The sequence below is a fragment of the Toxorhynchites rutilus genome, chromosome 1 (assembly GCF_029784135.1).
Source record: "Toxorhynchites rutilus septentrionalis strain SRP chromosome 1, ASM2978413v1, whole genome shotgun sequence".
Taxonomy (NCBI): domain Eukaryota; kingdom Metazoa; phylum Arthropoda; class Insecta; order Diptera; family Culicidae; genus Toxorhynchites; species Toxorhynchites rutilus.
The window spans coordinates 45,010,259-45,029,878 of record NC_073744.1 but is presented as its reverse complement, the minus strand read 5'-3'; the positions used below and the strand labels follow the sequence as shown (position 1 = coordinate 45,029,878).

The 19,620-nt window shown below is 38.1% G+C and overlaps 1 protein-coding gene across 3 annotated transcripts in view; it reads left to right on the top strand.

The window, feature by feature from the left end:
- LOC129779049 (homeobox protein Nkx-2.1) overlaps window positions 1-19,270 on the top strand; it is a 72,397-nt gene extending 53,127 nt beyond the window's left edge. For all 3 annotated transcript variants that reach the window (XM_055786320.1, XM_055786306.1, XM_055786313.1), the window contains 2 exons: window positions 10,354-10,440; window positions 17,668-19,270. In XM_055786320.1, coding sequence (XP_055642295.1) covers window positions 10,354-10,440; window positions 17,668-18,117 — 537 coding nt within the window. In that variant the 3' untranslated portion in view covers window positions 18,118-19,270. The remainder of the gene's footprint in view (window positions 1-10,353; window positions 10,441-17,667) is intronic.
- The last annotated feature ends 350 nt before the right edge of the window (window positions 19,271-19,620 follow it).

Genomic DNA, 19,620 nt, shown 5'->3' with positions numbered 1-19,620 from the left:
GACTTGAACACTATTGAGTATCTATGGTGGGGAATCAAGAACCGTCTGAAGAGTTCAAATCCAGGGAACAATGCGGAACTCAAAACGACCATTACGGAGATCTGGGAGGCACTTCCGTCTACAGTGACCAGAAATCTCGCCTCGATGCTTGCAGGAATGGCTGGACGCCAAAAGGGGGGAGGGGGTGGTGTCAAAACCAAATACTAGGAGATTGATTTTTGTTATCTGTTAACATTCATGATCTGATTTCATTTTTTTCTTAAGAAAAACTTAACTGTACAGTCAATTTTGCCACGTCTTAATTGGAGATTTTTTGTTTGTATTGTAAACATGAAGTAGAAATGTGACCATTTTATTACTTTTTTTTATAACTATTGGGTTGGGGAAAAAGAAATGTCGTATATTGTCAATACATGGCAACACTTAAACATATCTTGTGTTGTACTTATTGCATCGGGTCATACTATACGGCTATTTAAAGACGACAATCTGTTGACACGAGTTGACGCAAAAAAAAATCTTTAAGACCGAATCAACGCCTGCACTGCTGAAACGGAACGAAATCGACCCATTTTTGAAGAAGATGGTAACTGATGATCAAAAGTGGATCACGTACGACAACCTAAAGCGAAAAAAGTCGTGGTCGAAGCGCGGTGAGCCGGCCCAAAACATCGCCAAGCTCGGATTGACGATAAGGAAGGTTTTGCTGTGTGTTTGGTGGGATTGGAAGGGAATCATCCACTATGAGCTGCTCAACTATGGCCAGACCCTCAACTTGGTTCTCTACTGTGAGCAGCTTGACCGTTTGAAGCAGGCGATTGACCAGAAGCGGCCAGAAATGATCAATAGGAATGGTGTTGTTTTCCACCAGGACAACGCTCGGCCTCACACATCTTTGATGACCCACCAGAAGCTACGGGTGCTCGGATGGGATTGCACCCACCGTATAGTCCGGACCTGACTCCAAGTGATTATCATCTCTTCCGGTCCATGCAAAATCCATCTAAATGGCAACAAGTTTGCGAACAAAACGGCGCATATTTGACTTAAACTGGATAATTTTGAGTAAGTCAAATAAAGCGTCAAATTTCGATCAGACATTTCTTTTTCCCCAACCCAATACATGAGAGTAAAATGGATCGATTTTACGATGAATATGAGTCGCATTTTATTATTTACTTTTTAATCCCGAAAAACTCCAAAATAACAAAGCAGCACGAGGTGTATACTCAATTTTACACAGACTGCAGATTTTTGATGCAACTTAGTCCGAAAATCTTAGCATTTTAAAAAATTTCCAAACACTGAAGAAAAAAAAAGCATGTTATTTTACAGACAACGCTCAATCACTGAAATAGGTGTTGAACAAAACATGAAGATTGAAAATCATGTTGAATAAATTGCACGATGCAGCAATACTTTTCCCAACATATGCCTCTACACGCAACGGTAGTAGAGCAGTTTGGTTTCAATAACTTCCGGGAGTCGGTCGGTTGGATTTGTTGACAACGTTGCGAATCGTGTGCTGTGACAGCGCAAAGCATCCTCTAGTGCTGGACAACAAGCGCGCGACGGAGCAAGCGTACCCCCGGTACCCGTACTCCCACACAAGTGGACACTCTCGAGCACTCGAATTGGTAGCCATATTTTATTTTCTAATTTTTCATAAAACAGATCCAACTGAACGCCGAAACACACACACTATCTCTATCTATCTGGAAACATGGAAAAGCGCGGTGAATTTTAGGTTTCTGGGTAGAATGCCCACATAAACACCCCCACCCCACTAATAAATCGTATATAAACGTGCTTGCGCAAATGTTGCACATACAGGAGCAATTGGAGAAGTTAAGAGGAGAAACTTTTTTATTATAAATTAAATTTCTAAAACCAAGTGTCACTTGAACCGGGTACTAGTGGTTTATTTCAAGTGACGCAAATTCAATGAATTGCATGCAGCCCGAGAGTTCGGATTTGTCACAGCTGATGAATGGATGGATGGGGGCACTTCTCAGCTGGTGTTTTCACAAACGGCTCAGTTTTCCGATTTATTTACCAATCTGCGGGGCAAAGGTGTCATAAGAATACTGCCAACATCCAAATCAAGCCACGATTTGGTAGGCTTATAGCTTTTCACTGCAGGAGGTGTTACAATCCTTTGGGCAGAGATGTGTTTTTTTCCTAGACGTACCTCTTTTTACAAAGATGTTTATTTTAAAATTTTATAGAGATTGAATCCGTCCCGGTGCGTCGGAAGAATGATTCGATCCTTATTAGGACACTTGAATTTTTCTTTCCTTCTTTTTTCCCTCTAGAACTGATCCCGCGTACAATGGCGTTTTCTGTAATCTGATTAATATATATTTTGTTATTATGCTTCTTTTGACGCGCATGTATGCACTCCACTGGTTTGGGTTCACCGGAATCAGCCGGCCATGAAGCGCAGGAGGTTTTTTTTTGCAACCGTAAGAAAGGAAACCGAGGGCGAAAAAAAACAAGCATCCTTGACGAGCGGTGGTTAGCCCTATTGTGTTTACGATTGTAGAAACTACAGGCCGGGTTTATGTTTGCAACCAATAATAATCACTGTTGTCTGTCTGAGCGCATTATTCAACAGCTATTCGCCAATTTCGAGCGATTTCTGTGCGTATATATGAGGTCTACCGGAAAGTATTTTTTACGTTGAATATCTAGAATGAACTTTATTGGGTGATGTCCATCATTGATTCCGCCCAAGAAATCGTTTCGAACCATATTCGGAAACCAGAGTGATAGAAAATATTCAAGATCGGCTCCACACAAGTGAATATTTAATGAGTTTGGATGATTGAAGTATATGTACAACAATGCAATTATTTATCAAAAAAAGTTGAGATGAGATCCCTTATTTCAAGGCAACGTGATGGCAAGAAATGGAAATTATCAGCCCTATTCTGTATTTCGATCGATTCGAAATATTTCGAATTTTTTCCATCCTGTCTTCCGTTCGAGTTGTTTTTGCATTTCGTCCGATCTGTTTCTCTTTGAATATTAAATGGGCAAAACGTTCGAAATAGGGAATGAGAAATTATAACACGAAAGAAATAACGGTTCGAACGATATGAAAATCCGTCGGAATACAGAATAGGGCTGTATATTATTAGGGCTGTATATTACTAAATTGCAGCCTAAATGTGACCTGTTTTCTATGAAATAATTTTAACGTTAATAATTATTTTAGCTCTGAACGGATTGCATTTCAATAAAATTGGAAATTCTCCAAAGTTTTTCGGTACGTTATATATTACGGTTCCCTCACCCGTAAATCATTTAAATAAAGGAAAATTGGAAGAATACAGACGAGCGTAAATCGGTCGCTCGAAATGCGAATGTAGCATCCGTTCTACGGACAATGTGGATAGTGAAAATATTGCAATTTTAGCTCCGCCGTATTCTATTTATTGAGCATAAACAAGCCATTCGCGATTCCAAATTACAGTATTCGCAACCAGACGGTAGCAACGCTTTCGAAATGATTTTTCTCAAGGCCTGGTGTTTAATTTAGTTTTCCAATTTGGTCTTTTTCAAGGCTAGAGACAAATGAACTGATAATACATAATGAACTGATAACATATAATACAAAACATCATCATCATCACCATCATCCAAGTCGTTTCGCTCCAACCATCAGACAGCAGACGAGATCCAATCAACACTTGAAGAAACTCCTGAATAATTTTATTCATAACGATAGCTTCTGATTGATTCGACTTATTTCATGTTCGGTTTTCCTTGATTATTTGGGGGAGTCAAATGGTTTGTTTACGTCTGCCAAACATCGGATTTAACCTCAAAATGTAGACTCAAGCATTACAACTACTATAGAAACAGAAGCTCTTAAATTGTTCCTACACCCAAAATTTATTTTAGCACATGTTTTGGCATCCCGATTTATTATATTAAATTAGCCTACACATAACAGGGAATGTGCTACTCTCACGTACTGGTATAGCATTTGTATAATATATATGGTATAGCAATATGAGATCAATATGAGCGAGCGAGTCAAGAGACGCATTACAAATAAGTACGCATTGAATCTTTTCGCATACTTTGCCCCATACACGGCCCAGACCAAAAAGATATAGATTCACGTTTAGGATCTCCTTTACTCTTAGAAAACACTTCCCAACTTCATTTTATAATGAGGTGTATTATTATCACGCATTTGTACAACAGCACCAGCTTTGGCAGAAAACATTCCATCTTCGGCAGAAATAATACTTTTTAGTGTGCTATGGGTCAAATGAGCGAATAAAATGTTTATATGTATGGGAGCAGACATCTCTTTCTTTTTTTTCATCTCTTTTGGAATTGTACCAAAAAATTTTAAAGGAATTTCTTAGGTGACCAGGTGAGAAATATATCGTCGATTTGAGTAATGTTGAAGCAGTGTCTTGCAGTTCTTCTTAGGTTTAAAAAATAACCTTGGTTGTCGCAATTGAATAATATTCCGAAAGATAATACATGTGACGTACATCGAAATACATAGTCAGTTTTAGAGAGTTTGAAAGAATTTCCTCTGTGACCTTCTCAGGTTAAGAATATACCGTCTATTAGAGGAGTTCTAAAAGGGTTTCTTAGCGACCTTCTCAGGTTGCCAAAAATAACCTTGGTCTCCGCGATTGAATAAATATATAGATCGAGAGTTTATAAAGGAGTTTTTATTACCTTCTCAGGTCAGGAAAAACATCTATGTACTAGGCACCATGAATAACGAAATGCATGACCGGTCCGATAAGAATGTATATTTTCTTCAAATCTCATTCCGCCGAATAGTTGAGAGTTCAGGTTTATAGAATCACATCACTTACCGCAGTGAATCCTGATTTTATCTAATGTCTAATGTCGCTATAGAGGCGACCCTTCTGGCCTTCGGGCGGCGAATATCATACTAACATTCCTTCCCTTGCCCTGGTGACTGCAAGGACGTGGCCGGCGTCGTTATTGACCATTTAAAGCTCGAATCACCGAAAATTGTACAACGAGAATGATTTGCTAGTCCCAAGCGTCATTCTGTGTGTTCTTTGTGCAATTTGGTTGGCTTAGGTCAATCACGGCGAGCAACTACGAATTGTACAGTCTACCCAAGCTCAAGCTTTTGGGATTGTACCAAAAAAGTCCATTCGATGTCAACGGAGATTGAACCAAGGCCAGTTTAACAAGGCTGTTTAACACATGTGCTGTTGCATAAATGCGTGATAATATTACACCTCATTGTAAAATGAAGCTGGAAAGTGTTTTCTAAGAGTAAAAAGAAAAGCATAAACGGGAATCTATATCTTTCTCGGCTTGGGCCGTGTATTTGGCAAACTATACGAAAGATTTTAAGACGTGCTTATTTGCAATTAGGGATTGTTAACCGGTTTTACCGGTAATACCGGGTCATTTTCCATTACCGAATTACCGGTAATTTCACAATCGATAACCGGTAATTTCGGTAATTTTAATTTTTACATCATAAATAATATTCGCCTTATGCCACTTTGAAATATTACTCTAAATAAGATCGAAAAATCCAACTGACAGTGTTGCGCCGATTCTACGACCTCCGATCTACTGTTTAAAAATAGCTGCTGCAGCTTTCTGCTTTCTGCTCGTGGTCGTGGCACAATTAATTATGACTTCGGCGTCTTCTATCAAACTTCACGGACTGCATTAAACAAGCAGGCATTCTAAATCGTTCGTGATTTGATTAAATTTGACGATTATGGTATTGGTTCAGTAGCTGGATAACAGGAGGGAGAAAAAACCCACTGGAAGATGCAGAATCTGTTGAGCTTCAAAGAAAAACTTGACGATTGCAGCTATCAAAGGTATCAACGTTCAGCCTAAACTCAACGTCTATAAACGGATTGATGAAAATCCTCATACATGTTTTCGTACAGAGGGCATCAGAGGCAAATACATGGCAATGGTATTCGATGCTCTTCGTACTGTCCGCCCAGCATCATTGGACTCTGAACCTCTGAGTTTTCCTGTTCTGGAAATTTCGGTAGAGGGAAATCAGTATAAACCCGAAACCCCGAAGACATTTTTTTGCAAATTTTCCATAGCCCCTGGACACACTTGTCATGTTTTACGTTCCAATTCACCCTACAGCTGTGGAACAACACAACAGGACCGGTCAGCAAACAGGAGTTAGTCAGTGTAAAATTTCGCTAGTGGAATTTAAGTGTTATAGTTTTGGAAAATTCGATACTTCTGTGAGCCTAATTAATCTTAGATCATTGTTCAGTGTATTTTATGAGACGCTAGGTGGTTTTGTTGATTATCGATGATGGAAAACGTTGTTTTGAAATTCCGAGCCCATTCGGGGTAACACCGACACCTGGTTTGTGTTCCACTGACAGGAATGCGTCCTTGCTTTTTTTTTTAGATGTCTTGTGTTTATATTAGGAAGACAAAACGACAGAACTGGATTGATAAAACAGCCAAAACCAACGTTGAACAGGGCTTGTCAACAAAAATCCTGGAAGAGTTTCAATGCTCATTGGCACAACCCCCGTGATTTGGGTGAGCAATCACGGGGGTTGTGCCAATGAGCATTGAAACTCTTCCAGGATTTTTGTTGACAAGCCCTGTTCAACGTTGGCTGGAATTAAAACTCTCGTGTTTACTCCGGACCAGCAGTAGGAATTTGTCCTTTACCTGCTTATTGTAACAAGTTTACATTCGTTTCTCTAAAGGTTTTAACCCGACAGGGTGTCGAAATCAGTTTTTGTACTCTATCAAAACTCAAGTTCTACTCAAAAAATAATCAACAGATACTGTAGAATGAATAGTTGAAGAGAGTTTCTGTAATGATTTGAAGTCGGAGGGACATGGGAAGTCTTGGAAATATGTGGAAATCCTTAGGTTATACTCTGATTTCCCCTAATGAGATCCGATTTAGATTAGAAAACGACAAAATTAACACTATTTGTGTCCCTTATTATTAATTTAAACAACAAACTAAGTTGCAAAATCCTGCAAAATGTTTTCTTGTAAACTAATCATTATCAATAAAAGCCGTTTCTTCAAGAAAATGGTTTTGTTTCAAAGTATTGTTGCTGTAAAATCCAAATTGTCTGATATTTCAGTAAAATTCAGGTTTCTAGACATTAGATGAGATAGCTTCTCCTTTAAATATGACTTTCAAGATTCGTTTTTGGCTCTTTCTTCATCACTCTCTTTTTTTTTCAATTTCTATTTATATTTTGTATTTATATTTAAATTAAATAGTCTAGTTATCTGTTCAAATTCCGGTCTCTATAAAAAGAAGAAATGTTTGTAAGGAAGTTCATGAATAATTGATCTATCAAGAGTAGTGTTCTTGGTTTGGGAGTTTATGTATATCGCACATATTCTATTTTTAAACTTTTGAAATTATAGTCAAATGAGTTATTAGAAACTCCAAGAAACTATTTTTTCCAAGGATTATTCATATTTATCCACAGCGTCGGTACTGTCTTCGATGGGGCGTCCCTCAGATTTTCTTTATAAAATCATCGTAGCTTCATATACAGTAATACAATAATAGGCATAAAAAAGCCCTATCTTGGATGTTGAGAAACACAATTTCTGGACTATTTTATCAAAAACTACTATTGTCATATATGCGTTGACAAACATAAAAGCTCACCCCCAAAACATAATATGAAAATCACTCAAAACCTTAGAGTAATCCCCCGTTTCTTCATGTTATAACAGTTAGAGCTGTGCGGTATTGTTGATAATCGATATTGAAGCGAAAGAAATTATTTACATTGTTGTTGTGTATCGAAAACAGCATCAGATAACGATTTTCTCAATTTTATTCGAATAAAAAACAATTTCTCTTAATAAAAATAACAATTTCATGAGTGTTTATCATAAAAACAACAGTCTTCATTGCATTCCCTTCATATTTAGCTGGATTCAATTCATAAAGCATGAAAAAAAAACATTTTATTTCAATGGGACGCAAAATAGAAAGAGAAAACTAGTATAAAAGCCCGAGTTTGAGAAATAACATATCACACAATAAAAGCGCAAAAGTTGAAAGCATCAATATTTAGTGTGGCCTCCTGAAGCTTCAATGACCCGTCAAAGACGTTTGGGCATACTATTAGTGACACCATCTTTCACCCCTTTGTTGTCGAAAATGGGCCCAGGATCTCAATCGGATTGAAATCAGGACTTTGTGATGGTCATTCAATGGGTTTTATTTTGCGAGAACGGAAACAGACTTTGGTCTTCTTAGCAACATGCTTCGGGTCGATGTCCTGTTGGAAAACAAAACTGTTTCGTAGGCCAGTTTTTCGAAGCGATTTATTGAGGTTGTCCTTTTAAGGATGTCAATGTAGGCATCTGCTGTCACGATTCCGTGAATTCGCCCCCCCACACCATTACATTGCCTCCTCCGTGCTTGACTGTAGCCTGCAAATGACGTTCCTGCAATCCTTCATCATTCTTCCGTCACACTATTTCGCCCGCTTCTTGTAGAAAAGCTCAAATTTCGATTCTTTTTTCCAAAAGTCTCCGGGTTTGTTAACATGTTTCCCTGCAAATTTCAACGGTTTCAGTATATTTTTCTTGCTGACAAACGGCCGTTTTTCTTCTGAATCTGCTCTTGGTTTTCCTGAGTGACTTTGACTGATACTTTTGAAGATTTCTTCACTTCCCGGCTGATTCGTTGATCCGTCCGCCTGTTGGTCTTCCGACGACGACCTCATCCGGATCTGTCAGCAAGCGAACCGTAAGCTTTGTGCTTGTGTACAATTTCACCAGCTGCTCCCCGGCTGATTCCGAACTTCTCTGCAATCTTCCGCTGTAAAATCTGCTGCAAATGATCTTGAACGAACAAGTTTTCGGACTTGCATGCTGATTTTCTTTCCACCCATTTTGATTTTGTTGAAAACTCTTTGTGTAGACAACAACAATCGACGTTTATGTGCCAACGTAAACAACACATTGTTTATATCGCGTCAACTGAATCACTGAAAGGTTGTACGTAATATCACACAGCCCTATGTGGAAACATGTGGAAATGAGGGGTCACTCAAAGGCTTTGAATGATTTTAATATTATTTTTTGGGGGTGGGCTTTTATTTTTGTCATAGCATATTTGCTAACTTTAAAGAAGCCATGTAAGGAAGAAAATAAAGCTAACAAATTCTGGAAACAATTCTGTGAAACTACGGTAGTAGTTTTTGATAAAATAGTCCAGAAATTGAGAAAAGTTTTCAAATATACAAGGTGGGCTTTTTACAAATTTACAAATTTTACTATATTGGTACTCTAGTTCCAGCGCATGTGATCGGAGAAATCATGTTCGATAACTTGGATGAAAGTGATAATGTTGTATAATCATTTATCGAATACTGATGTTCGTCATAAATCTAAATTGTTCCGCCAAAGGGAATCTGGAAAAAAAACCTTGCGTGTTTTCCTACGCAGGAATACCAATTTTTCGAACCAGTCTGAGAACAAATTTACCTAGATCAGTGTTTCTAGCTTAAAGTCGGCTTCAAGTTGGCGGTGTAATTGTCGGAGAAACCTAATCACTTCACACTTTCTCGTGCAGTGCAGCCGCAGAGACGCGTACGAATAGAGAGGACCGGGGGCACTCGGGGGCACTAACAAAATTAGAGCGCTTTGAAGCCTACAGGAATTTGTTCACGCCGCGGTTCTCGCGCGACACACTTTGAATGTTGAACGTAATGTTTACAAACGTCCGTCTTCTGGCAGGGAAATAGAGTGACAGCAGAAAAAAGGTGGTACACGGTATGCTACGAGATGACATTCTCCGGTCGTCGCTATGTGTGCTATGCTGTGCGCTCTGTGTGGAAATTTGCTGGTTCCCGAGGAAGGGAAATGAGTTCCTCCTAAAGGGTGCATTTGAAAAGAGGTCTGAAGAAGGCTCTTTACAGCTCTTGCACACACAATGAAGCGCGTCAACAAGAGGGAGTTATGAAACGCTCTCTTTTTCTTCTTGGCTTGGCTCGAACGGCCATTCTGGTGCATGTCTCTTTCGGATACACACTATGCGCGCTACATAGAATTCCCCATTTTTTAGCGGTATCGCTTTTTTTGTCCGTTTCACTTTACCTCAAAAACGCCATCTTGTTTCCGGACTTCGTCTCTACGAACGAGGAGGCACATCACCTTCGCTCGCTGTGCCGTCATCTGATTTGGTCGTGGTTTGATTTTTACTTTTTGAAGTCACAGCCACCAACACATGTTCACAAATTTCCTGCTGTTCGCGTAACTTTTTTTTTCTGTGAGAATGAGAGAACTTCCAGGAACGATCTGATATTTACTTCCTTTTCTTTCCGTTCGTTTCTTTTTCAGGTTAAGATATGGTTTCAAAATCATCGATATAAATGCAAACGGCAGGCAAAGGAGAAGGCGATGGCAGAGCAGAATCAGCATAATCAGGTTAGTATCGGTGCTTAACTGTTTTATCTTAGCGAGCAGATGAGTCTGGTTTTTATTCGAATTCCTCAAATGATCATTCGTTTATACAAATCATGTTTCTTCCGCTAATATTAGTTTTTATGTCACTGTTTCATATATGGCCCAGATTTTTTCCGATTCCGCTCAGAAGCGGGATATGAATTGTTTAACTCCGCTACTTTGGTACCTGATCCGGATGTCTGTATTTCATGCAAGCTTATCTTTTATTTGAATTAAATTTTAAACTATTTTATTATTTAAAAGATTTGTCAACAACTTTTTTTTGCCTTTTTCGAGTTGATTGACATAAAGCTCAACGAAATCCGTTCGCAAGAAACTGTACTACTAACGTTTCAAATATCAAAATCAAAAATCAAATATCAAGACGGAACATTTGTCAAGCCTCTTCGTAGAATAGAATCGACATACAACAATTTATCCTTTTTTATCCTCAAGGATTATTTATTAACTAGCTTGACACTCACACCTTTCCTGACAGCCTTGCGACAGTTACTCGGCATTTTAGCAATGGTAGTTGGAAAATAAAATGTTTTGATAGTTTTAAGCCCCTTCTTCGCCTTTTGTATCAATTTCGACGATTCATATCCAAGAAAGTTGTTGGAATAGATCATTCTTTTAAGATTTGCTGATTGGACAATTGGACGTTAAGTCACCGCCAGAAAAAATGCCCACCTACCTAAGTTTCTCTTTCTTGTGCAGAAAGCTACTAAGTGAAAGGTTCTATTTTTTTTTGGTTTTTATTGTTCATTCATCATGTTCTTTTCTTGTCTGTTACATAAAAAAAGACTTGTCCAGACTTTAAAAAATATTAAACAATAGTAAAAACAATGTTTGTCAAAATAAAGTGCCCACTTTTTGTTTTATTTAAATATAGGGTGTAGATTGAACCTCGATATTGCAGCGAAATTACGATAAATATGAGTTGGGTATCAAAGAACAAATTGTAGAGCGGTAAGAGAGCTTTAATTTAATTGATAGAAACAACCATGTTCAATATTAGTTTATAGGTTAAAATTAAAAATAACAAATTAAAAATGACTAACTTGATATTATGACAGCAGACTCATTTGGAGGTTTCGTTGGTTCAAACTGGGCTGGAAAACAAATTTGTGTTCCAGCAGGATATCGACCCGAAAATTACCGCGAAGAAAACGAAGACATTTTTTCCGTTCCTGCCATATTAAACCTATGGAATGGCCCCCGCAGAGTCCAAATCTGAACTCAATAGAGAATTTGTAGGCCATCTTGGATTCACGAGTTGATAAGACAGGGGCTACCAACAAGAATAACTATTTGCAAGCCCTTAAAAATCTGGTAGAGAGTAAGCCGAAACATTCGCAAAAACCGTTGAAGGCTAAGAGAGGTGTTCAGTAGAGTGTTCAGTAGAGTGTTCAGTAGTTGATGTACCCTCTCTTAGCCTTCAACGGTTTTTGCGAATGTTTCGGCTTACTCTCTACCAGATTTTTAAGGGCTTGCAAATAGTTATTCTTGTTGGTAGTTGAACATGGTTGTTTCTATCAATTAAATTAAAGCTCTCTTACCGCTCTACAATTTGTTCTTTGATACCCAACTCATATTTATCCTCATTTCGCTGCAATATCGATATAAACAATTCCTGGTGAAAATTCAAGGAAAATCTTCAAAAATCATGATTTTCAACCCACTATACATATAATAGCCACTTAAATTTCGTGTTAACGTTGAAAGGTTACACTTTTTCTTGAAATAAGCCATATTTGAAATTAACAAAAACATTTTGTTTTTCAAACTGTATTTAAATCACATATAATCGAGTCCGACCTGAATTTGGAAAGCAACCATATGGTAATGTTTCTCAGTTACCACTAACTATCACTTTCATTCAATTTTGTATAACTTTATTTAGTGACTTTTTGTTCGCAGTATGTTTGTATTTCCGAAAAAAAAGTGCAAGTTTTGACAAATGTTAGATTTTTCGAACAGTCAGTCAGTCAGTTGAACATTAGGGTTTCTTTTTCGCTAATTATGAAAATTACACTAATGGTTGCTAATGGGTTAAACCAGTAAATTCAACAGCACGAGCTGTGCAGGGGCCATTTTTTTACCCATGTTTCGACTTATAATGCGATTTTCAATGGACACTGAAATGGTGAATGAACTTGGCTGTCATTCAATAGTGAGAGCGCAGCAAAACCCGAATTAATTCTCTCTCACATTCTCTTATGGACTCACGCTTGCGTGCATTCTGTTCTCTTTCATAATAAACTTGAAACGCAACTACAATTCACGCAGCGAATTCGTTCTAATGTCGAAGCGATAATTCGAGTTTCGCAAATAGGAAAAAAGTTCCACGGATCCATATCTAGAGAGTACGGTGCTTGTTCAATCACATTCGTGCCATTTTTGGTCTGGTGCATTATCGTGGTGCAAAATCCAAGTGTAATGCTTCCTCAAGTGTGGCCGTTTGTGACGTATTCAAATTATTCTCATTTTTATGTTTTTCAACGATGTTCTTCTAAGATAAATCATGATCGTGGTTTGCTCACCTCTGATCATGGTTTGTCCGAAAAATGATCATGGTTTGTGTGGTTTTAAAAATCACAATTTTTGAATGAAGAATTCGATTTTTTTAAGTAGATGTTGGATTTCTCATTGCTTGAGTTTACTGCCATCATATTAATACATTCATAGCTTAGGCTTTCTTCAGAATACTGCTTCCTAGGTACTTTAAGGTGAAGGTGAAACGAAGCCATTGTAGTAGTATAGGTAAAACCACGTGTTTCCATGGGGTAATAGTGTTTGTGAGGATTTGGTATGTATTTGCACATGGAGTAAAATTCAGATTATACGCGAGCGTAACGTGAGCAAATTTATAACACATGCGAATTGGGGCTCTTTTAGATGTGTATTTCCACTTATACTTTAGCCATTGAGACTAAAATAATGTTCAAGGGCATAAAAATAGCAAGGAAAGAATTGCGATCTTACCTGGTAGCAACGTCACGGGAAGTCACAGATTTAAACTTATTGTAATCAACAAATTCAAAAAACCGCAACTATAATGCTCCGGGAATGAAACACGGAATTTTGTGTTGTATGATGGAGATTATAATTTTCCTTATATAATTGTATAAGTTCAATAATATTTAAATTGCAATATTTTTGTGCACTCACGTTTAGTCCCTTTCCTGTACTCCTAATCGCCTTGTGTCGTATGTGTTATCAATTCAACGATAAATCCTATTCTTAATTCTTGAATTCCTTTTAGTGTCTAAATTTTTCAATAGTTTATACCGTTCTGAATCATATTTCGGACGCTTAAGGCATATGATGCAGAAAACAGATCTAAACTTTATGCACAGGTATTATTTGGTTGATATTTTTAATAAATTAGTTCAATATGCTTTTAGGCTTTCTACTTCGGTACCTATTTGGTACCAAATTTGATAAAAAAAATCATCTAATAGAATGCTTTTCAAATGAAGCGACTAAGAATCAAACTTCGGACACTAAATCAAATTTCGGACAGATTGAATTCAAATTTCGGACACTTTATTTTGTAATTTTTTGGACGAAAATTACATTACACTTGATTATATCATATTTTATAATCAACTGGAAAACACTTACCAAGCAATCACAGTAAACTGTTAACGATGATGAGAACTGATGAAACACGGTAGAAATTTAAATATTTATGAACGGGTAAATTCTACATGCTCACGCTAAGGAAACGTCAAACACAAACGATATTGAGTAGTGTTGTAAGATTTCTGCCGTTAATGTACAGGGTTTTCCAACTTTAAATTTCGAAAGTAAATTGAAATAAAACACACTTAGAATTCGAATTTCGATGAAACTTTTATTTCAAATTAAAGTTTGGTTTATGCCATCATGTGTGAAATACAACATCATTTAAATGTCCATCTAGGGCTTCCTCGCACACCTTGATCCGGAACAGGTAATTTTCGATAACTTTTCGGCACATATGGGGCGGTATCTCGGTCATAACTTCACGAATGTTGTCTTTCAAATGTTCAAGAGTTTGCGGAGAGTTGGCATAGACACGGTCTTTCGCCCCACAAAAATAACCCCACAAAAAAAATCTAGCGGGTTCAAATCGCATGATCTGGACGGCCAATTAGCATCACCAAAAAGCGAAATTATGCGTCCCTCAAATTTCGTTCGCAATATGGCCATGTTCGGTCGTGTTGTGTGGCACGTGGCGCCGTCCTGCTGAAACCACATGTCATCCGTATCCATATCTTCAATTTGTGGCAAAAAAAATCGGTTAACATGCGGCCATAGCGCTCAACATTCACAGTTACCGTCTCGCCCTCATTTTCAAAGAAATACGGCCCGATGACTCCACCAAACCATAATGCGCACCAAACAGTGACTTTTGGCGGATGTAATGGCCTCTCAACAATCACGTGTGGATTTTCTGAGCCCCATATACGGAAATTTTGGGTGTTTACATAGCCACAGAGCTCGAAATGTGCCTCATCGCTGAAGAAAATTTGATGCGAAAATTCAGCATTTTGCTGCTGTTGTTCGTTCACCCAATCGACGTATGCCCGACGCATTCCATGGTCACCACGCTCTAATTTTTGTACCAGCTGGACTTTATATGGATGTAAGTGCAAGTCCAAATGCAAAATTCGCCACAATGATGTGTTTGACAAGCCCAATTGCTGAGCACGCCGTGGAATCGAAACATTCGGGTCATCCTCCACACTGGCAGCAACAGCAGCAATATTTTCGGCCGAACGCACATTACGATGATGCACAGATTTCACAATATCCGCTACGGATCCAGTTTGTTCGAATTTATGCACTACATTAGCGATTGTGTGCTCTGTAGGCCGTCCATGACGACCAAAATCCGTCCGTAATGCTCGAAAAACATTTGCCGGTTTTTCATCATTTTTATAGTATAATTTAACAAAATTAACACGTTGTGCGATGCTAAAACGATCCATATTGTAAAATGGCAGACATTCAACTAACGATATGACGCTTTGGTTGACAGCTATGTCAAACGGTGTCAAACAGCGCAGGGCTGTATACTTTCGGAAGCCCGAAATGGAAAACCCTGTATAATTCAAATGTAGTTCTCATGTGAAATGATAATGAAACCAAGGGATTACTCTAAAGAAGTAATTGTGATATTAATTTGATAGTTATATCATCAGTGCATTAAGCATTTGAAGATATTAGAACAAAGTGTCCGAAATATGATTCAGAGCGGTACGTTACTAGAGCAACATTCTATGCATTTACCTAATGTTTGTGCACATTCTAGGTTTGTTATGATTCGCGATCGCGCTTGCAGCCATGGGGCTGCTAACAAAAGCAGACCATCTAACAGTTGATTATAGTTGATAATTCCTTAATATTTTCCTTCGTTGATCGTATTTTTTTCACGTATTCACGTTGGAGAGCTTTAACTCTTCTCCTCGTTGGCCGAAGCATTTTGATTGAATATAATACTTTTCCGTTTACTATTCCTGACAGCAGAGGCAGCCGTGGCAGTGTTCCGAGCTCTGCAATACAAATTTCTTAACCAATATTAAAGTTGCTAAAACTTACATTATAGACCCATTAAACGTAAAAATAATATTTGTATTGATATCAACACTATTTTGTTCTATTGATTTTCATAACATGACTCAGGAATAACATTTTATTGAGTGGTTTTTACAGCTGTTTCGATTATGTTGTCTGGCATCAGTGTCGAAAAAATAACGATGCTTTCACCAATACGAACAAAACCATTGCGGAAAATAGAAAAATGAAAATTTAACTTTCAGAGCACTAGCCCGAGTTTTCCGACGTTTTTCACTATACATTGCGACGGCAGATGAAAATTTAATATCTTGTGAGTAATCGATTAAAGTTTACTTACTTGATGGAAGTGTGCAAAAATTTTCCACACACTGTTTCGTAAAATTATTGATTTTTTTTGCCTATCGGGCGGGGGGTGAGGGAGGCAGATGAAAGAAGTGAGCGCCATTGTGGCAGCCATTTGTGGCTTCCTTCCATCTTCACCTTAAAGGTGAACAGTACTCAACACAGAGAAACTTTGTTTCTGCTACGAGCAAAGGGCAACAAAACAAAACAAACAAACTGCAGCGCGCCAAGCGGTTGCCATAGTAATCATGTGGACAAACCAACATCAGTGCATCGGACAAACCATGATCAGAATATGCATTAATTACATGATTTAGATATATAAATCTAATACAAATGATCTGCAAACATGATGTTCACAATATTTATACGTGTTATAATACAGTATTGGTCCAAAAAATCATCTGGTGGTTGTTAAGAGGTTAGCTCAAATGAGGGGTGCGTTGACACCAATAGAAGGTGGACTTTATAAACCTTTAACACATGTGAATCCGTAAAAATATCCTATAAAACTATTGTGTATCATGAAAAAGACGGTTTTATTTATATGTTTGGAAAAATTTGAATACCGGATTTGACACAGGTGCGCTGAACTAGAGCATTCAAAAAAGTGGACAAACTATGATCTGATTTTCGTAACATCCAATCATTTACCTTATATTTATTATTTTTATGCAGGGTCTTTCAGATTAAACGCTCACACAACAAATTTTAATAACTTCTACAAAAGTGAACCGATTTTTGTTTAAAATAAAACGAAAATAAAACTTATTTTAGGGCATTTTCGATGTGACCACCCCTTTTTTCCATAACGTGGTTTAAACGGTGAACAAAATTCTTCATGCACAACTCTAACAGTACGACTTCGATGCTGTTGAAAATTCGAGTTGTTTCTTCTTTAAGTTCCTCCAAATTTCGTGGCTTATTAACATAGCAACGGTCCCTCACGTACCCCAGAGGAAGTAATCGACGATGAGAAATGTTGAAATTCTTACCAAAAGAGGACCAAGTTTCATTAAGGCTTCGATTGCCCGAGTAATACTGTTTTACTAAAAATACACGTTCTTGTAAATCTTGACACTAAAAACCATCCGATCAGACTGAACGAGTAGTCCAATACTATGGTCCCAAAGTGGGGAATGCAATGTTACCATCGACGGAGCGAAAAAAAAATTATAAGGAACTATTCGATTTTCTTGCGTAAGCGTTTAATCTGAAGGACCCTGTATTATTAAAGAAAAAAAAAGAATCAACCCACAAGAATCCTCACTGACACAATCTATGTTTTTCATCCAGTCAGCCAGCTCACCACGACGTGTGGCCGTACCAGTACTAGTTAAAGATGGCAAGCCGTGTTCCGGCGGCTCTAATTCCAACGCTTCTGCTCAGCAGCAGCAACAGCAACAGCAGCAGCAGGCTCAACAGCAGCAGCAAGTGAGTGGCAGCAATAGTTCCCTGACGGCGAGCGGCAGCGGAGGAGGTGGCGGCGGTGGAGGCGGGGGTTCCAGTGTGGTCCTAACCAGTGACTCCAACAATACCCACTCGCCGGACACGCCGTCTTCGACGCTGCTATCGTCGTACAACGGCAGCCACAACGTTACCGGCCAGATGCTGCAGCAGCCGTGCAATAATAGCCTTATGTCCAACAGTTTGGCCATGGCATACCGGAACCAGAACAACTTCATGGCCAACAGCCACCAGCAGCAGTGCGGTAGCTATCTCCCGCTGCAAACTAGAGCCTGGTAATATTAGTTGAAATGTTAGGTTTCGTCATTAATTTAATGTAGCGCGTTTAATTTTTATCCATTGCGAAACTTGTGAAACAAAAGAAAAACTGTTAACTATCGATATAGTTCTTTTTACTTAATTTTATAAATTAATATATACTAGATGAGCTGTAGGAATCTTTGCGCAGAGGGTAAATTACTTACTGAAATTGTAAATACAAAGTAGCCAATAAGAGAACATGCGAAGTTCACGTTCTGCTTAACATTGAACCTCCATTCATAAGCAATCTACTGGAGGATACATTGGATTTGAGATTAAGTACAATTGTTAAAGTAAAAATTTGTGAAGCACCAACCGGCCAATCAGAAAAAAAAGTTTGCCACTTATACATCGACAGAATTGCAATAGGAGTGTAGATTCAACACTTTCGCTTGCAGTACCAAGTACACATAATGTTTCCCAAAACAAAACAGTGATATGTTTTCGCATTTGAACAAAAATCTATTCGGTCAATTGTAAATAAATTTGTCCCCAGATGAGAGACGAGTTCATTCATTTCAACCAATCGAAGTTGTGGAAAACGAGTCGGTAGGTGAAAACAGTCGAAATTAATTCGAATCCGTCATGCAGAAATGAATTGGCTAGCAATCAAAAATAATCATCACATGCAATCCAGCATTTGTACATATTTAATCGAAAAGGTTTTAAATAGAATCGGTAAAGCATTAATGAAAAATGAAATGTTGTTTATCTCACGTACACACGCGCACACACTCACACAAAAGTATACGCGAGGAAGACTGTGGTACATTAAAGGGGGTGGACGGGGTAATGCTTTTCGATAATCAGCAAAAAAAACGGGAGTGTAAGTGTCCACTGAATATGGGATAACAGCTTTTTGTCGCAACAATTGAATTTTCATTCAACGAAAAGGCATGAAAAATTAATAAAAGAAATACTTCGAATCATGTAAGATGGAAGTTATTTAATTTAATTCATATCTATAAAGGTTAAAAAAATAGACAAAGCAAGCAGCAAAAGGATTTAATTATAAATAAACTCCAAATAAAGCATAAGCTACGATTTAGTTTGTATGAAAATTGTGAAAAACTATAAAATGTGGTAGCAAAAAGGGCGAAAACAGCAAAATAAATATTGAAATAATAAACGACGGTAAACGGTAACATCATTTCAAAAGAAAGCACCTTAGCGGCGACGCTGCGACGCTATGATGTCGAAGAGAATCGAAGCCATTGGATATTTGTGAAATGATGAGGGTTGTAAAATTTGGCAATTTGAGTTTCTAGAAGGTTTAAGACTCGATAAATTGTTAGTCAAACGCCATCAATTGGCTCTTTTTTGTTTTCAATTCTTTTTTCGGAGAAGAGAGAAGATTTGTGGCATGCCCTGTTTTGGCAACACGGGCATCGGCAGTTTAGCGATCAAGTAGACCGGGCATTCGGCCTATTTCTCCACAATCATCTCACCGCTCGGCTTCGGACAGTTTCTGATTATGCCGCG